General features: G+C 42.3%; 1 protein-coding gene across 1 annotated transcript; it reads left to right on the top strand.

Annotated features, from left to right (window-relative positions):
• Nucleotides 1–1,832: 1,832 nt before the first annotated feature.
• Nucleotides 1,833–6,979, top strand: LOC108601562. Its single transcript, XM_017989461.1, has 9 exons — nt 1,833–1,884; nt 1,957–2,186; nt 2,248–2,401; nt 3,586–3,890; nt 5,504–5,636; nt 5,695–5,875; nt 5,928–6,155; nt 6,208–6,580; nt 6,635–6,979. The coding sequence occupies exons 1-9, from the start codon at nt 1,833–1,835 to the stop codon at nt 6,977–6,979; spliced, it is 2,001 nt and encodes a 666-aa protein (XP_017844950.1).
• The last annotated feature ends 10,565 nt before the right edge of the window (nt 6,980–17,544 follow it).

Below are 17,544 nucleotides of genomic sequence, written 5' to 3'. Positions count from 1 at the left end.
GGCCAGCAGTGTGATGGATTGCAAATACTTTGTACACAAGTATTTGCGATTGTCAAATGCTGGGTGCACCACTCGCCACACGCCACACGCCGCACGCGCTGATTAAATAAACCAAATTATTCAAATAGAATTTTTGAAAGCGCTCTAAGCCAACAAATGAACAATAGATACGCTAATAATTAAAACCCAGTAGTGTAATGGGCAGTTAGCAAGCTCAATCAATTGATTATCCACATTAAACAATTGTCTGCGCTATTTCCTTGCACAAGTGTCAAATTTGCTCAAGTTTAAAGCATTGCTTGAATTTCTTAAATGCGCAGCGTTCCGCACGATGCAACATTTTTCATTAAGTTGCAACTGCATTTTATGTGTAGCAAATTACCTCGCATAGCAAACCACAATGTGGCTTAAGGCCATGACAACTAAAAGCAAATGCAAGTTGCTGAGATTAGCTTCAAAGCAGTTTGCTGCATTAGATTTGAACAGAACTTATTAAGCGATTTTATAGCAAGGCAATTAAATGCGTGGCCAGCTTGTCATACCTTGCTCAAAGTGCTTGCTACAGAGTATAAAAGGCCACGGGCTAGGGGAGCGCGCACGCCTTAGACGAGCTAGCAGCCATATGTTGCTGCTAGTTGCCCCAAAATGTGGTCCGTTTGTGGGTCAGGGAACCCCCGGCGCGCCTTGGCTGCAAGCCTTAAATGCCACACTCGATATTTGCGTGTGTGAGGTGTGTAAATTCCATGAAACACACGCACGCACGCACAAACGCACACACGCACATACAGTTGCTCTTAGCCCAGCTGAGCTTTGCATGCATATCAAATAACATGCATATATGTATAGGGAGAAGCGTTGCTGGTTCGCCAATTTAGGCGCCCAGACAGTTGTAAATACTTGCTTCATTTTTGGCAACTTATTGCCGACAGTCGACTGTATGTATGTCTGACTTTTAAACAACACATTTTCGGTTAGCCACAAGGCAACTGTAGTGCCCTTTGGGCATAAGTGAGACTGGCACACTGGCCGCACACTTCACAGTCTAATTGCGGCCATTGCAATGGTAATGGAGTCGAAAGTGTCTGAGCGCCTACATCTATGCAACACAGCAGGCACAAGCTGGCAGCACAATGAAATCGCAGCCTGCTGGGCAAGTGTATAACCGATGCGATGTCGAATTCCAAGCCATACCAACGGGTTTGTGAAAGGTGCAATAAACGCGCGTTGGCATCGCTACAGCTTTGTGCCATAAGCTGCGTGGCTAACCAATTGAATTATTTTAATTGCTGCTGCTAATGAAAGTTAACGTGTCCACCCACCAGCAATTGCAACTGCATAGCTTTAGTTGTGCTTAGCAAACAATTTGCAATGCTGCAGCCAGAGCTCACAAGCAGTTAAGTCTTATGGCCAAATTTATGTGTATGCTTACAAAGAATTCCGAGCTTGTGTTTGCTGACTAGTCATGTAATCGAGTAAATAGCCAAACAGTTCATATTATCACATAATGCATATTTGATGCTGTTTAATCTGTAAACAGTACGCACTGCAATTCGAACTGCTCTACGCTTGACTCTTGTGGCTTTTCTTATTTATTTGACATCAAGGCCTAACACTGCGTAAACAATACTTATTGATACGATTACGTATACGCCTGTATGTCTTTAATTAGGCTAATGCCAATGCAAACAAGCCCGCCAGGTAACTGAGCCAGCAGCAGAGCTTGGCTCGACTGCTCATTAAATTCAATTTGCTAGCCAGCAATTTACTTAGCCCAGCCATGTCTGTAGTATATAAGCCCTTGGGCTTGCCTGCGTTGGCTAAAAGGCCAAAAGATGTTGGCCAGTCTAATGGTTACGCACTTGAGCAGACTTATACAAATCATAGGTAAGCGCCGCCCGAGTGCATTCTTCTCTGCTTATGCCAATAAGCTATTCGATTCGATTCGATCTATTGCAGTCAGTCAGCACTTTGGCTCATTATGCTCATTGCTCATAGTGCACAACACCACGCACACTGGCAGTCGGCTACAATTGGATTACCTGGACGCAGTGCAGCTGGCATTGCGTAATTTCAGTGAGCCAAGCCTCTTGCAGTGGATCAATCTGGCCGAATTGCCTGCGGATGAGTCCAAGCCAAGTGCATTTGAATGGCAGCTACTGCGTGCCGTCAATGACTCTGCCACCCAGGTGCAAATGAATTATTTAATATTCATTTTTTATTAACTTACGCGCACATTTTTGCCAGCAGGGCTTTATTACGATATTGCCACAGACGTCGAGCTTTCTCCACGCCCGCTACTTTGCCACCCGCAATGCCAATGTGCGGCTTAAGGATAAGCGGTATCTGTTTCTCTGCGAGCACGAAGACCCCAACGAGCTGCTAAGCATCGAAATACTGCAATGTAAGTTATCAATTTATAATTATCTACAGTTATTAGTTTATTATTTTATTCATATACGTTTAATCTAAAAGGTAAAAAGTCTTATTCAGCAACAATTTAAATGCAGCTTAGCATGCCATATCTATATTCATTTATTTAATGAGCGCAGTGAAGTATAATATGATATATAATATATGCAATATATAAAAGCAAACACGAGCAGCAAACTGTTTTACGACAATAAGCGAGTGTGACGATTATGTGTGTTTATCCTTTTCAGACTTCTTACTATTAAGCTATAGATAGATAGATAGAATTCCGCGAAGTGATTACCCCTTTCAATCTTCGTGCTGTTAAGCTATTATCTAGTAGGCTTAAAGCTAGTTTATGTTCATGATCGTAGAATTTGTCAATATATTGTTTACTACATTTAATGCAATTCACAATGAAACTTTTGAACTAAATGCATTAAGCGTACCAATCGATACTTAATCGATACTTAATCAAATCTATTTTGCGTTTTGGTCATCGGCTGTCATATTGCTACTAAATTTAAATTAAGCAGGCCTCACTAATCTAGCAATTAATTTCATTGCTTCATACATTTGCAAAAACTTTCTTTATTGCCCAATTCTCTGTGCTTAACTTATAATTCTTCTAATACTTTTTTAATATGATGTCATATTTATAATACAGATTGTTCATTGTTCACTCAATGGCACGTCTTGCAATTTAAACTCTTCTCTTTTAGCCGACATTTTGCTGTTAACTGAAATGTTTGTGGCTTCAGAATTTTGTGAGCAATTGCGTTAATCGATGCTTGACTTTTTGTTTTAATGCTCAGGCTAAACCACATATTTCATTTGTTATGTACTCGCTTTACTTGTTTTTATTGTTATTTTGAGTCCCAGCTTTATTTTTTTTTGTTGCTCTGGGCTAAGAGCTGCGCTAAAGACAAACTCTAAAACTTTGTCGCATTGTCGACAAGCGAACACAGCGCGTTGAGCCGCATGGCGCTTGATCAAACTGAACGTTGCCAATAATTGCAACGCTCCAGAGCGTCTTGAACAATTGTAAACTTTTTGTGTTTTTGCTTGCTGCTCTTATTGGCTGTGACTTAATTTCGATTTGTTGCTGTCGCTTTGTGTTTTTTGTTTTTCATGTTCTTGGCTTGTTCTTGTTGTTGGCTCTGTAATGCCCTCAAGTCTATCCAGAGCATCTGATGGTGCGGCCGAGACGGCAAGCGCATAGTAAATATAAACTTGGGGCAACTGAGAGTGGCGTAACCAGTGTGCCACACCCATACCGCGACATCAATTTCGAGCTATGGTCACAAAAGTTTGTCGGTGCCAGTGGAAATTTGGATGCCGAGCTCTTGGACGCATTCTTGCCAAACGAAACTTTCGCCAAGCACGCCGAACTTTATCCCAACAAGCTGCTCAATCTGCAGAGTCGCACGCTGCGCATGGGCTCCATTACTTATGTGCCATACACAGTTACTAATTATGTGGTAAGTAATTGCCGGTTAAGTTTATATTTATCGTTGTTGCTATTGCCACTGTCGTGTTGCTCAGCACACGACACACCCAACAAGCCAAAGCCAAAGCCAAAGCACACCCACATACAAACACACGCACCCAAATGATGGAGATTTGCACGCTGGCATTAAGCAAAGCCAATTGGTAGCTTTGCACCGCCACCCGCCACCCGTAATTCGCATCCACCCAAACGTCCACCGCATGGCGATGCCTGTGTCGTTGTCGACGTCGTCGTCCTTGCATTAGAACACTCTGCGAATGGTCATGAATAAATGGCCAGCGGTTGCTTTGCCTGCCTGCCTGCCTCGGCTTCATATCTATCTCTTTTGTTTGTCTGGCCGGGCGGCCACCAAGGGCTTGTGGGCCGACGGGGGCGGTTCGGGGCTTGCGGTGCGGGTATGTTGAAAAGTTATTTGTTTTTGTAGTTGTGGAAAACGATTTCGGTAACTAAAATCTAAGCACGAGTTCAGTTCTCTGTGGTGCTTTTCAATGTGTGTCCCTGTCTCTGTCCCAGTGTGTGGGCGTCTGTCTTTTTTTAGTTGGTTGGCTTGTCAGTAGTTGTCATGAGTTGCCTGATTTGTAGATATGCCACAGTGGTCGAAGTACTATATACCATTCAATTTGTAATGAATTATTCAATTCTAATTATTGAAAGTCTAAGAAATTTCTAACTTTTGCAAATAGAGTGATGAGATTGTCAACAATTAAATAATTAATCTTTTGCCAGATACATAGTTCTGCTCATTTTGACAGAATCCTTTTCTATTTAGCATATAAAGTAGTTAAAGTTAAAGTTAATCTAGGTCTCGAACTCAAGCAAACTTAGCAGGAGTGTCATATTTAAGTTAACTGCAGATTTTGGTGTAACATAATCGTTTAAGACTCTGATTTTACATTTGGTGGGATATAGGTGACGCTTGGCTAATTAATGTCTGAGATATTGACGGATAGGCAGACTAATTCGGCTTAAGTTACTCTAGCTCAGTTTGACAGATCACGAATCTAAAAGCTCTATGAACTTGCTGATACTTTGCAAAACTTCGGCATACCCTTTTCTATTATTTTGAAATGTTGCCAAATTTTGTACCACTGTGCAGGCGCATGGACAACGCACTTACAACAACAATACAAAACAGTTGAAAAAAGTTCTTTGTTGTCACTTGACAGAAGTTTTGTTCGCACTCAATTGTTTGCCTTAAGGACATTCGCACATTTGTAAACACACTCACACCAGCAGTAGCAACAACACACACACACACACATTAGCACACACACACACACTTGCAAGAGCGTAGAGCCGCAAGCGTGTGCATGTGGTTTTGTTTATGGCTTGGCTTTAGCACAACATTGATTTAAATTACGTGTTTCCATTTAATTGGCGCTGTGTGTTGTTGTCCAAATGTGCATGAGTATGTGTGTGTGTGTGTGTGTGTGACCGAAGCATACATTGTAGCAGCTATTACGGCGCCATTTAGTAAATTAGAATAGACACTTGAATGGCCAACAGTGGGCGTCAATTAGCTGCTAACGCCCAAAACTTAATAAACGCTCACAGTTCGCCTCGGCTCGTATTTCTAACCCCCAGCCAGCTGGTGAGGGCAATTGTGATCCAATTAGGCCGCACGAGGCCAATCGCTCGATTGCCTTCTATGGCACCGAAGCCAATCTTATGCACACTTTCTGCGAAGTGCATAATTGTCGACTACGCGTCGAGGCTTGTAAGTAAAGTGGAGCAGCAGTTGGAGTTCGCTTGATTCTCATGATTTGCATCAACAGATGGCGCTGACAATTGGGGCAGTATCTATGAGAACGAAAGTGCTGACGGCTTGCTGGGCGATCTGTACTTGCAACGCATAGAGTTGGCCATTGGCTGCATCTACAATTGGTACAACAACATAACGGAGACATCGAGTACCATAGCGCGATCTGCAGTCACTGTGCTGGGACCAGCTCCAGCGTGAGTAAACTGTTGCCCCTAAGCAAGCAGTGTCTAGCATCTAATCTTGCAGTCCGCTGCCTGCTTGGGTTACTGATACGCTGCCTTTTGCCGCTGCTACTTGGAGACTGCTGCTGGCAACCATCGCCGTGTGTAGCGTTGTGCTCTGCGTGCTGCGCTACTCGAACTACTTGCTGGCTACGCATAGGCGCCCTGGTGGCTTTGACTTTGCCAACAATTTGGCCAAGTCGCTGCTGGACATATTCGCGCTGTTCATACAGCAGCCTTCAGCACCTGTGATGTATTTAATCGGCAGCTAAGTCCCACTGGCGAGTTAACAAATTTGCTTGCAGTTTCAATCGCTTTGCCACACGCTTCTTCTTGGCCACGCTGCTGTCTGCCACGATTACGCTGGAGAACATTTACAGCGGGCAGCTCAAGTCGCTGCTTACTGTGCCCTTCTATGGCGCACCAGTGGATACAGTGCAGAAGTGGGCGCAGACGCAATGGAAGTGGGCAGCGCCTTCAATTATCTGGGTGCATACAGTGGAAAACTCCGATCTGGTCAGCGAGCAGATGATCGCGCAGAGCTTCGAAGTGCGCGACTACAGCTATATGTACAACTCTAGCTTTGCGCCCAACTACGGATTGGGCATCGAACGCCTCACTTCTGGTGCCTTTACCTTTGGCAATTATGTGACACATGATGCTTTGGAGAATCGCATCGTAGCAAAGCTTTGATTTGTCTTTGACTCTCTTATTGCACTTGCTCTGTTGCAGGTGCTGCATGACGATCTGTACTTTGACTGGACTCGCGCTGTTTCCATACGCGGCTGGCCGCTCATGCCGCTGCTTAACCGGCACATACGCCAGTGCCAGGAGTCGGGTCTCTATGTGCACTGGGAGCTAACGAATGTGGTCAAATATTTGGATAAGAAGACGGGACAGATTTTGTTCAACCAGGCCAGCGGGCAGGTGGCCAAGAAGGCACCGAAGCAACTCAATGTGAACGACATTTCGGCTGCACTCTTTGTGCTGGCCTTTGGCCTAACCATTGCCGCCTGTGCTCTGCTGCTGGAGCATATGCATCAACGGCTGCTGATCCTGCAGCGCTGGTGCAACTAATTTGCGGCTAACAAGTGTGTGTAGTTACAGCTGCAGTTGCAGTTAGCCCCAGCGGGCCACACGTGTCGCACCAGCTTGAAATCACATAGACACACGCACACACATAGAGACTGGCATCAACCTCAGATAAGTTGACCAGCCAAAAATTTGATGGCCCAGCATGGCGGCATGTGCATGTTGCCGCCGCAGGGCGCCTCTTCCAGCCCAAAGAGCTGTAGCTAAGTGATTTGCGCGTTAGCTACAGCGAGCATAGAGTGGGAGAGGGGCAGGATGCTGTGGGAAATCCAGGCAGGCGTAATCAGGATGCTTACGCTATTTTGGTGTGCACCCGTTTTGCGGATAGGCAAACTGAAAATGACTTGCCATCGACTTAGCTAACAGGTAATTGGAAAGCCGTTTAGAGCCAGACATCACACACACTCACACATACACGCAGACATACATGATGGTAGACCGCCACACATGTCATGACATGGCAAGACTTCAATTTCGACCATTGCAATTTTCTCTGCAGCGACTGCTACCGGCAATTAAGCTCGTTTTAATGATGCACTTAATTACCGCTGAGGAAATTATTCATTATCCACTAATTTGTAGCAGCTCAAGAGTTACACACACACACACACACACACATAAATGGCAGGCAGATAAGTTACGCCAGCAGCCGACACCTCAGCAATCAAAGCGATTTTCATAAGTCTTGAGGTAAACGATGGCGACAGTTCTCCCATTTTGCTCGCTTGGCTCGTTAGCGAGTCGATTTAGCAAGTGGCAAAGCACTGCAAATGTAACTTCTGCAACTGAAAAATGCTTAGCAAGCCGAATGCGCAATGCACTTTATACAAAAATGTGAAGATATTAAGAGAAATCAGGCCTAAGCTTGAATAGTTCGTAGTTATAAGCATAAACATTTAGCTTTTATTATTTGATAAACGTTGTATTAAAATTCAAGGCATAACAATTATCAGATAAGCAATAAATTGTTCTTAATATCAAACATTAGAGCTTCTAGTGTGTGCAATTTTGTATTAATATTTCTTATTAACGCTACTTCCAAGCCTCAACGAAATGTTGTTCATTTAATTAATTCAAACTAAAACGCTTTTCGTTCTATTTGCTTCACTCTCAGCTGATGGCAATTCAAAGTGAATACTGCTGACTTTATTTGTTGTTAGTACATACTTTAAGTGTATTGTAGTGTATTCGAGTTGTAAGTGCGACTACTCGCAGAAGCAGCAGCAGCAGCAGCAGCAAGCTAGGTGTACAACATAGCGAGCATAGCGGCTGTGCCATTTCCGCTTTTGACCCAAGCTTTTGCATATTTCCGTTTTGTGTTTGGAATTTTAAAGTGAGCAAACTCAACTGTGACACAACTTTGCACTCATTGCTCTTGTTGTTGTTGTTGCTGATGTTGTGGATGTTGCTGTTGCTGATTTGGGTCTGCTAATGCAGCTGTTTGTTTCCGTTTGTTAGCATTTACTTGTTTGTTGCTAGTTTTGCTGCTGCTGTTGCTGCTGCTGTTGCTGCTGATCTGTGTGGCAAAGTCAACGTTTATCAGTTGCGGCAACTCTTGCCTAACTTAAATGTCATTTTTTTGTTTTGTAGCTGTGTCTGTGCAGATTTTGCGAATGTTCAGTCAGGTGTCAACAGCAAATAGCATTGTGTGTGTGCTAAGCAGCGTAGCTATGCAATAAATGCGAAATGTCAGAGAGTTTATAGCTTTGAATTTGGACTTAATTAAAACACTGGCTTGCAATTAGAGTGTCCACATTGTCTTACAGCTTACGTTGAGTTATGACACAGCCTCTCGGCAATAATTGAATAGCACAAGGTGCTGCTTCAAATGAAATAAATCTGTGCAGCTCGCGCACTAGCAAAAATTTCAGACTTTGTGATAAAGCGCACAACTTGCCAGTGAGCGCGAGTTTGTGTTGCAGTGCGGCACGTGCAACTGCAGCCAGACGACAGGCGAGTATAAAATATGGCTGGCAAGCAGATTTCCTGCCTCAGCGGATGCGGATGGCCCTAAAATTGAATTAGCGAACTGCAGCCAATCCAGCTGGCAAAGCAAAGCAAATGTCTTATGAATTTTTAATGGGGGCATCTCGAAAATTTTTGTTATTGACGGCATTTTGATGCTGCTTTGAATGTTATTCGCATCGATCCAATTAGAAAGTTATACAATTTCGCAAGCATAATTGCCTACATCACACTTCACTCTCGAGAGTGTTGCTGTCCTTGTCTTGCTTTGTCAGGTTGTTGCCGGCAACAACCTTTGGCAACGCTGTGAGCTCATTACCAACGCCCTCGTCGCGACAGTCTCTGTTTTTTTCTCGTTGCGTTGCTTTATTTTTTATTTACTTAGCGCGCCTACAAATTTATCGCTTATAATTATTTTATTTTACAGTCTGTTGAAGTTCTCAGGCAACGACCTGGCCCTGGCATGGCCAAAATGCCCTGACAGCTTGTAGATTGAGTTAAGGCTGCTTTAAATTATCCGCAGGCCCAAAAAAAAAAACTTGCGAAATCAAAATAACGCAGTTTGCTGATTGAATTTTATGCAAATTTATCAAATCAAAATGATTGTTAAATTCAAATTGATTGAATCGAATTGCACTAATTTAAAGTTTACCTTGGCAAGTTTTTCGCTGCTTGAGAACTTGCGCATAATAAGCGATCAGAACTTTTAGCGCAGTAAAGTTATGTGCAGCAAATGAAAGTCATTAGGTGATGCAAATCTCTTTTTATTTGGAAGCCAACAATGTTAATATTTAAACATAAAAGTTCAGATTTTAATGCAGTTTATAAAACAAATTCTCCTTCCACGAAGCGAATATAATTGTAATGCTCTGAGGCTTTTGCTGGTTTTTCATGTTTTATTTGCATATGTTGCTGTTGCTGTTGGTGTTGCTGTTGCTGTTGCTGCAGGCAAGGCAAGCCCAACGTAATGCTACTTAGAAAGTATTACACAAACGCAACACATTAACCAAAGCTCCTGACACGCTTTTCAATTGTTGTTGTTGCCTCTGATGTTATTGTTGCTCACAACTAAAAGCGGCTAAGCAGCAAATGCAGCACCCAATCAACTTAGCTAGGGGTAGAGCTAGGCGTAGCAGCCTGCATTAGCATAATAAAGCCAGCGAGCAAGCAAATGAACGACTATATGTTGCGTTAGTCTAGCTAAAATATTTTGTACTCAAAAATGTAAAGTAAAAGTAGCTTATTAATTTAATGGCTTACAGTTTGCTTATTTTGTCAGCCTATGTGCATATGCTCTATGCAGTTAACTGTTGCAGGGTATTAACAACAATGGCTTAGAGTGCAGCTTGTCGTTGTTTGGCAGATTTTGCAAGCATGTCACAAAAATAACACAAAAATGTGTGGCAACATAGACGAATCAAAGCGCCACTAGTCGAGTGAACAATTAAAAGCATGCATGTGTTATAAATGTACAAAAACATGCGTCTGTATGTGTGTCTGTGTGCGTGTGTGTGTGTTGGGGTAAATTGTTTTGCACTTAGCTAAGAGTTGGCTGCCAGATAAACAGAGTGCAAAAACGTTTTGCTGTTATCTGTCGTGTTGTCGCACTCGGTTGAGTTTTACTTATATTAAGATTATTGAGTGCAGCCATTAATCAAAAGGCGAAATTCGTATATTAAACTGTCGTCAGGCAAGAAATATTTATTGGCATGTTTGTAGACACTCTTGTAATTGAGGAATTACAATTTGAATGGCAGTGCGCATATCGTCGTAGGCGTCTCTCAACCTGGGCTTAGGCTTAGAAGCTCAATCGAGACGGCTAAGCCAGTGGAATGACAGCAGCTAGAAACAAAGTCACACACACACACACACACACAACATGCAAAATAATAGAAAAACCAAAATATCTATGCGAAAGGCAGTGGAAACAACAAAAAAATAGATAGGTATGCAGATGAAAGGATGCTTCTGGCAATAAAGCGAATGTAAATGGGCTGAGAGAGCATTGACTATATATGTAGCCATCGAAGCTGCTGGCGAAAGACAAATTGCAGTTTGGTTGCTACTTCTACACGGAAGTGCTGCTGCTCTCATGTACGCCCAACGGCAGCTATAAAGTAAAACAGATCCTGAATCGCATGCCTTTGTCCTAGCGCCATTCGCTTTCGCATCTGCCGACGTTGAGCTATAAGCAGTAGCTCAGCTCAGCTGAGATGAGCATAAAGCCTGCAATGTGACTGACATTTCACATTCAAATGCTGTGACAAAAGCAATGGCTAGACGTGAAAAAAAAGTTATTGCATCCAAGCATAGAACTTTGTATACGCTAAAATATATTTATAGTAATAATAATTTACAAAAAAGAGAAACAAGCCAACGAGAGAAACAGTTGAATGATAGTTTAGTTAGCTTTACGATAAGTATTTTTTCTAGACCAATATATGAGTGCACAAGAGCTGGAACTTTGCTGCTTATTAGTTCTTATACTATTAGCTAACTTTTTGAATAAATGTCATCCTTAACTTCAATTCAAATACGTTCCAATCAGAGCTTTAGTAAGCGAGGTATTGATATAGTTGAAAATAAAAAGAATGTCATTCAAAATATTTTAAATATCGTATTCATAGAGGTAGAACTGCTAAGTAAATTAATTGTTGCATTATGAAAATATTCTGTGCAATTTAAATAGCCCCAAATGATATTTGAAAGCCTTGCATCGAGTTTCACTTTATAGCGAAGCAATTATTTTAATCAAGTTATCTATTTATTTATTTGTCATCAGTTTCTAATAGGCTGGTCAGTTATTAACACTTGAGCCTTTGCTTTCGCTTAGAGTACTAAGCTGTTTGGTTGGGCTTACTCATGAATATGCACAGCTAATATTTTCAGTTTGTAGCAATAAAAAATTGAATATGGCTTGAATGTAAAGACAAGCAGGCAGTACAGATGGCTACGAATCAGCAGGAATGTCGTCTCGCATCGCCACTTCGGTGATGGCATATAAATTTTGTGGTTTTTGGCCATAAATCAGCGTTTGGCTGTCAGCCGTTTGCTTTGCGTTCGTGTAAATCGCAGACTTGGTTTTGCTTTTGTTTTTGCTTTAGGCTTTGCTTTGGCTGGGGCTTCAAGGCGCCTTTGCTGCTTGTTGCAAGGTTGCCTTTTAACTGGCCATTAATTACAAATTATGTGCTGTTGCCGGCTCGACGACTTCTTAGCTGTCTGGTAAGTGTCGCCTGGACAAATTAATGTTGATATTGCCGACGTCAACGACATGCTAGTGGCCCATTACCCATGGCCGCAGCAGCCCGCTCAAGTGCGGCTTCATTAGACGCTGTCGGGGCCAAGTGGCTGCTGCGCACTTTGAAGACGCATTAATAATTAATAAAAAATTTGAGGAAAAAATAAAAAGAGCCTGTAAGGCAGGTGCAGATTGCGTTAAATGACTTGCCACTTGCCACTTGCCACTTGGCAGTTGCAACGAGGCGGGCTGACAGCCTTTGCCGCTCAGAAACTGGCATATGCAAATATTTGGCGTCATCGTCGTGCCATACTTGCCACAAGGTACTCACATATTCCGTTTGGGATTCTAAAAACTCATTAAGCCATTTGCCACACTTGCACTTAATATGCCGTGTCTGGCGCATGAGTATACCCAACCAATTTGATATGTAAACAAAGTTAAATGTTTCGGTTGCCATATGGGGGGGACTTGACTGGCAAATAAAACTATTCGCTCAGTGCAAATAGCAGCTGCTAATGTATTAACTATCGCAAACGAGGCGTATACGCAACGTCTCATTTATAGTTGAAAATATTGACACAGCTGGGGCGCGAGGTTAAAACAGCAACGGCAAGGACATTTAAAGTAGAGAGCACTGGAGGAATGGGCGAACGGTCCTCGTGACCGACATTTCCGGCTGGATTGCGGCTTATTTGATTTTCATTAGGCATAACTCAATTTGAAACAAATAAAATTCGCTCAGCCGCAGACGAGCTACTTATACAAAAACAACAACACAAACTTGCTGGAGTCTGCTACATGATGAACGAAACGAACGGAAGTAAAGATGGAGCAGTAGAGGCGGAGACGAAAGAGGCAGACGCCAAAGCAAGCGTAGCAAGTTAGCGCAACCACCAAGAGCAGATGATGATGAAGCTAAACTACAAGTCACACGAACAATGAAGAGGACTGACTGTGTGGCAAGCACTCGGAATTGGCAAAATCAAGTAAAAGGCAACCTTTTGATTTCATTTCCTGTTGCGAGTAATATTACTCAGACTGAAGTCCAACCAGAGCCAGAGCCAGAGCCAGCGCTAGAGCCGGAGTGGCAAGCTTAAGCAACTTTGGCAGGCGATTAAGGTGATGCTGAGAAATGCCGCAAGAATTTCAATACCCAACGAGTTCCAATCCAGTTAGAGCAGTAGCCGACAGCACCCCATGGGAGATCATTATATCGTCAGTTTGCCTATGCGTCGTCCGCCCGCCGTCTGTTCATCTAACCGTCTTGCAAAAGTTTTTAGCCTTTCGACTTTTGTGTGCCAATGCGGCTGATGAAGTATTTATGAGCATGCCATGTGGGAATATATGGTTGGGTATAGCTCGCAAGCTGTGCGAGATGAGCTAGTTGTAGTACACAGACTAGTGCAGTTTGATTTTAATCAATTAATAAAAAGCTAAAAAGTTAGTTCAAGCAGTTAAGCTAATATATATTTTTCAATTTATAAAAAAAAAGATTAGACTATTCTATTAAATATATTGCGAATTACCTATAAGTTTGCGTGTGCTTATTGTTTACCTTGGACTGGAGTCGCACTGGCTGCCTTTTGGTCCATGCGAGATGCGTTAGCTATTGCTTTATCTTCTTTGCTGCTTCTGCTGCTGCCGCTGCTGCCCCCATGGCCACAATCAGTTGTGCTTGACTTTCACTCGAGTTTTCTCTTTACTTATTCAGAGGCTAAAGCCTCAGCTCAGTTTTCAATTTCATAATATTTGCTCATGCTGGTTATGCTGATTGTTGTACCTCCATCTTGCTCTGTCTTTTATTATTATTATTGTTGTTGTTGTTGTTGTTGCTGTTGTTGCTGTTGAGCGCTTTGCTCTGTTTTTGTTTGCGGTTGGGATAGACAGATATGCGAACGCATTATTTTCTTATATTGTTAGCAAATATTATGTCTTTCAGGAAATTTGAGCGGCACTTAGCCATTGCAAAGTTGTTGGCAAGTTTCTTGACTTCTCTCGTGTACACAATACTGAAGAAGTTTTCTCTGTTTATTTCAATCTCCTTTCTTAAGCAATTATTGCAAGTCGAGTGAGCTCCTTTAAGTTACGTACAATACATCTATTATGTGCCTCAATTAAATCTAAACTAAATGCCGCCTTTCAACATTACATGCCATTTATAACCACGCCCCCACACACACACATGTGGAGAAAGCCACACTGAATTTCCCGCAAAACCATAAAACAAAAGCTCGAACAAAAGCTAATTAAGTTTATGTCACCGGAAATTTGTTTCACCTCAAAACCCTCGAATTGTGTTGAGTTTGGAGTAGAGATAAAATGCACGTGGCCTCCGCCGCCGCATTTGGGTGACACACGAATGCCAAGTAAGCGAATGGAAGAGGCAGAGAGAGAAAGAGAGCGCACTGGGCTGGTGGATAGGGCAATAGAGCGTGCAGGAAAACTCTGAAAAACTTTTTAACTCGAACTTGTACACATTGGCAATTAATCTGGTCCCCCAGCAAGAGCTAGAGCTAGAGCTAGACAAAGGTAATGTGCTCAGCTGGTGTCTGCTGCAATCGGATTGGGGCATTGATTAAAATTGTTGCCACTGTGAAGAAATTAATATCAATCCGCGCGCCGTCGCGGGGCTACTCAAAATCTTACACAGGCCAGTTGGCCCGGTTCGGCTCGGCTTGGGGTGGTGTTAATGAATTGATTGGCTTAATTTGGTGCCCGCTCAAGTTCAATGGGCATAACTTATTCGGTGTCAACAAGAGTTATTAGCCGAATGCCCGAAAAACTTCTCTCAGGCTGCCTGTGTTGATTAACGGCCGTTTGAGTGCAGCAATGTCGCACTCAGCAAGGTGGCAAGCTGCTTTATGGCCCATTTTTATGGCCGCATGCAACTTTTGCAACTGCAGCACCAGCACCAGCACCAGCAGCAGCAGCAGCAGCTTATGCGCCATATACTCGTAAACGCTTGGCTCAATGTCTTTTGCCCAATTGCAGCTTTAAGTTGGGGTAGGTTAACCAATTGACAAGCCCACTTGACACTCTATTGACAAGAGTTGGGGGGTCGTGTGACTGCTGCCAGCTCTCGAGTGTGTACTTATCGTATTTTTATATATACATATATTTTTTTTTGCTATTTGCGCTTTGTAAGTTGGCTAACTTTTCTTTTGACGCTGTTCGCACCTTGGCGGTTGTCAGCTGTCGCCGTCTGTCAACAACTCAAAAACGCTTCCGTGCAATCGCTTTTTACAGCTTCCGAACAATTTGATTTGATTCCCTTAAAAAAGTTGCTCTGCTGATTTCCCGTCGCCATCTCAATGTTGGTGTCAAAGTGCGCGCATGTAAGCTGCACTTGCAACATGGCTACAAATACACGCGCAGCTGCCCTCACATACGCTCTCATAAGCTCTACAAATAATTGTGACATTGGGAGCACCGTCAAGTGTTGCATACTTTTATGTGCGACATCCTTAGAGCCAAGCTCGTCCGCCTCCGCGTCATCGTCGATGCATGTCATTTAGCTTGGCACATTCTCAAACTTTTAGCTCTCAGTATGTGTGTGTGTGGGTGCTGATGTATTAGTTGAGCGCCATATTGAACGTCAGCAGCGTAATGAAAACTTATAACTTTTGATGCTATGCAATTTCAATTGATGACACTTGATAACGACGGCAATTTCCGTCCTCCTTTTTTTTTTTGCAAACAAATGAGCTATTGAGCTTAAGCTTAAGCACTTGTGATTGGCATCAAACTAAAACTTTCCTTTAAAACTTTGCCAGCAAGCCCATAATTGCTGCTGAGCTGTTAGATATATGTACATATATGTCTGTTTTAAATCCGATCAACACAACTATAGAATTTATGCAAATCCGAGAGTGGGCTGGCAACTGTGCTTGACCAATCTGTTGGCTATATTGTCATCATATCAGAGTTGTGCAATTTAAATTTGACAAGCCTGCATGCCTGATTCGCAGTTGCTAGCTCACTAACACAATGATGTACACACATATGTATAAATAAATATAAAAATCAACAGCAACAGTTGCACATTTTTTAGCAAGTTGGTGTCCCTTGTTGCCGCATGGAATTTATGATGAATATCGCAACAGCAGCCGCACTCCTCGTCGCATATTGCAAAACATTTTTGGGAACGTTATATGCCTACTCCGACTATGCACAATGTAAGCTTTATGTGTGTGTGTGTCTGAGTGTGTGTGTTGGGACTTTCGCCTATCGCATGGCAATTGTTACCATAAACTGCAACCACAGCCAGAGAGCATCATATGGAGTAGGATAGCTGGGACAGCAGCTGTTTCATTGCGTGTTGTCATTCAACATTTTGCCATTTTTCGGTTTATATGCGTGAAGTTCCATGATGCTTGTCATTTGTCGTTGTTACTGTCGCTTTGGTCGGTTGTTTGACCACATGACGGCCTCATTCTCAATGGTGTAAGTCGGCAAATCCCTCGTCTCGTTGATAAGCACTAAAATAGAAATTGTTTTAGAGCTCCTCATGGACACTTTTTGGTGAATATTGTGACATGCTTAAACGGCAATTGTTAAATGCCTGGGCTAAAGCGTTGTATGTGTATTTATGTCTGCTTTTGCTATTAAATATAGCAGTATATTGTGTTGTATATATAAAGCAAAGCAACTGAGGTCACAATTTTGCTTTAAAATTAAGTTGATAAGACTTAAGCATTTGAGTTGAATTAATTCCCAAGTATGCTATATAGATGGACTAACTTACATATTAATTATTCTGAGCGCTCTTTCAATGCTTGTTTAATCGTACTGCTGACCTGCATATGGCCTTGCTGTCTCACCTGCCAGCCTCTCACACATGTAGCTGCTTTAGCTCTGCAGCTCCTCGCTCATTTGCTAGTGAGAGCATCGACCGATCGCTCTGCGCTGTATGCATTAAGCAACATATCTAAATCGGATCGTAACATAGCAAGAGAAGAAAGCCTCTCCCATCGAAAGCCTCATCCCATACTACAGATTCTGAAACCTTGGATATAAAGGCAGTAGCTGTGCTTATTATCTTTAGCTGAGCCATATCAAAAAAATTTAAAAATTTATTTATTTATTTTTAATTGTAGCCCAGAATTAAATTCTATAGTACAATTGGTATAGCCAGAGCAACAAAGGCCTTCAGGCTGAAATTGAAATATCTCCGTAAGAATGAATAATAAGAGAATTATTTGTGTGATTAAGACGTTACAATCTATAAATAAAAATAATATTTGCTAATTAGTGCAAGTAGCAACAAGTATCAATATCATAACAAGCAACATTATACTGACATCTATAAAAGATTTACGCACGCCAATGCTAATTCTAAGAAACT

Source organism: Drosophila busckii, chromosome 3R (genome assembly GCF_011750605.1).
Source record: "Drosophila busckii strain San Diego stock center, stock number 13000-0081.31 chromosome 3R, ASM1175060v1, whole genome shotgun sequence".
NCBI lineage: Eukaryota > Metazoa > Arthropoda > Insecta > Diptera > Drosophilidae > Drosophila > Drosophila busckii.
This window is presented reverse-complemented; position numbering and strand designations above follow the sequence as displayed.

Coding starts and splice junctions, on each gene's coding strand:
- LOC108601562 (XM_017989461.1), top strand. CDS start 1,833: ATGTTGGCCAGTCTAATGGTTACGCACTTGAGCAGACTTATACAAATC. Junction 2,402..3,585: donor AAGCATCGAAATACTGCAAT/GTAAGTTATCAA, acceptor AATGCCCTCAAG/TCTATCCAGAGCATCTGATG. Junction 6,156..6,207: donor CAGCCTTCAGCACCTGTGAT/GTATTTAATCGG, acceptor ATTTGCTTGCAG/TTTCAATCGCTTTGCCACAC.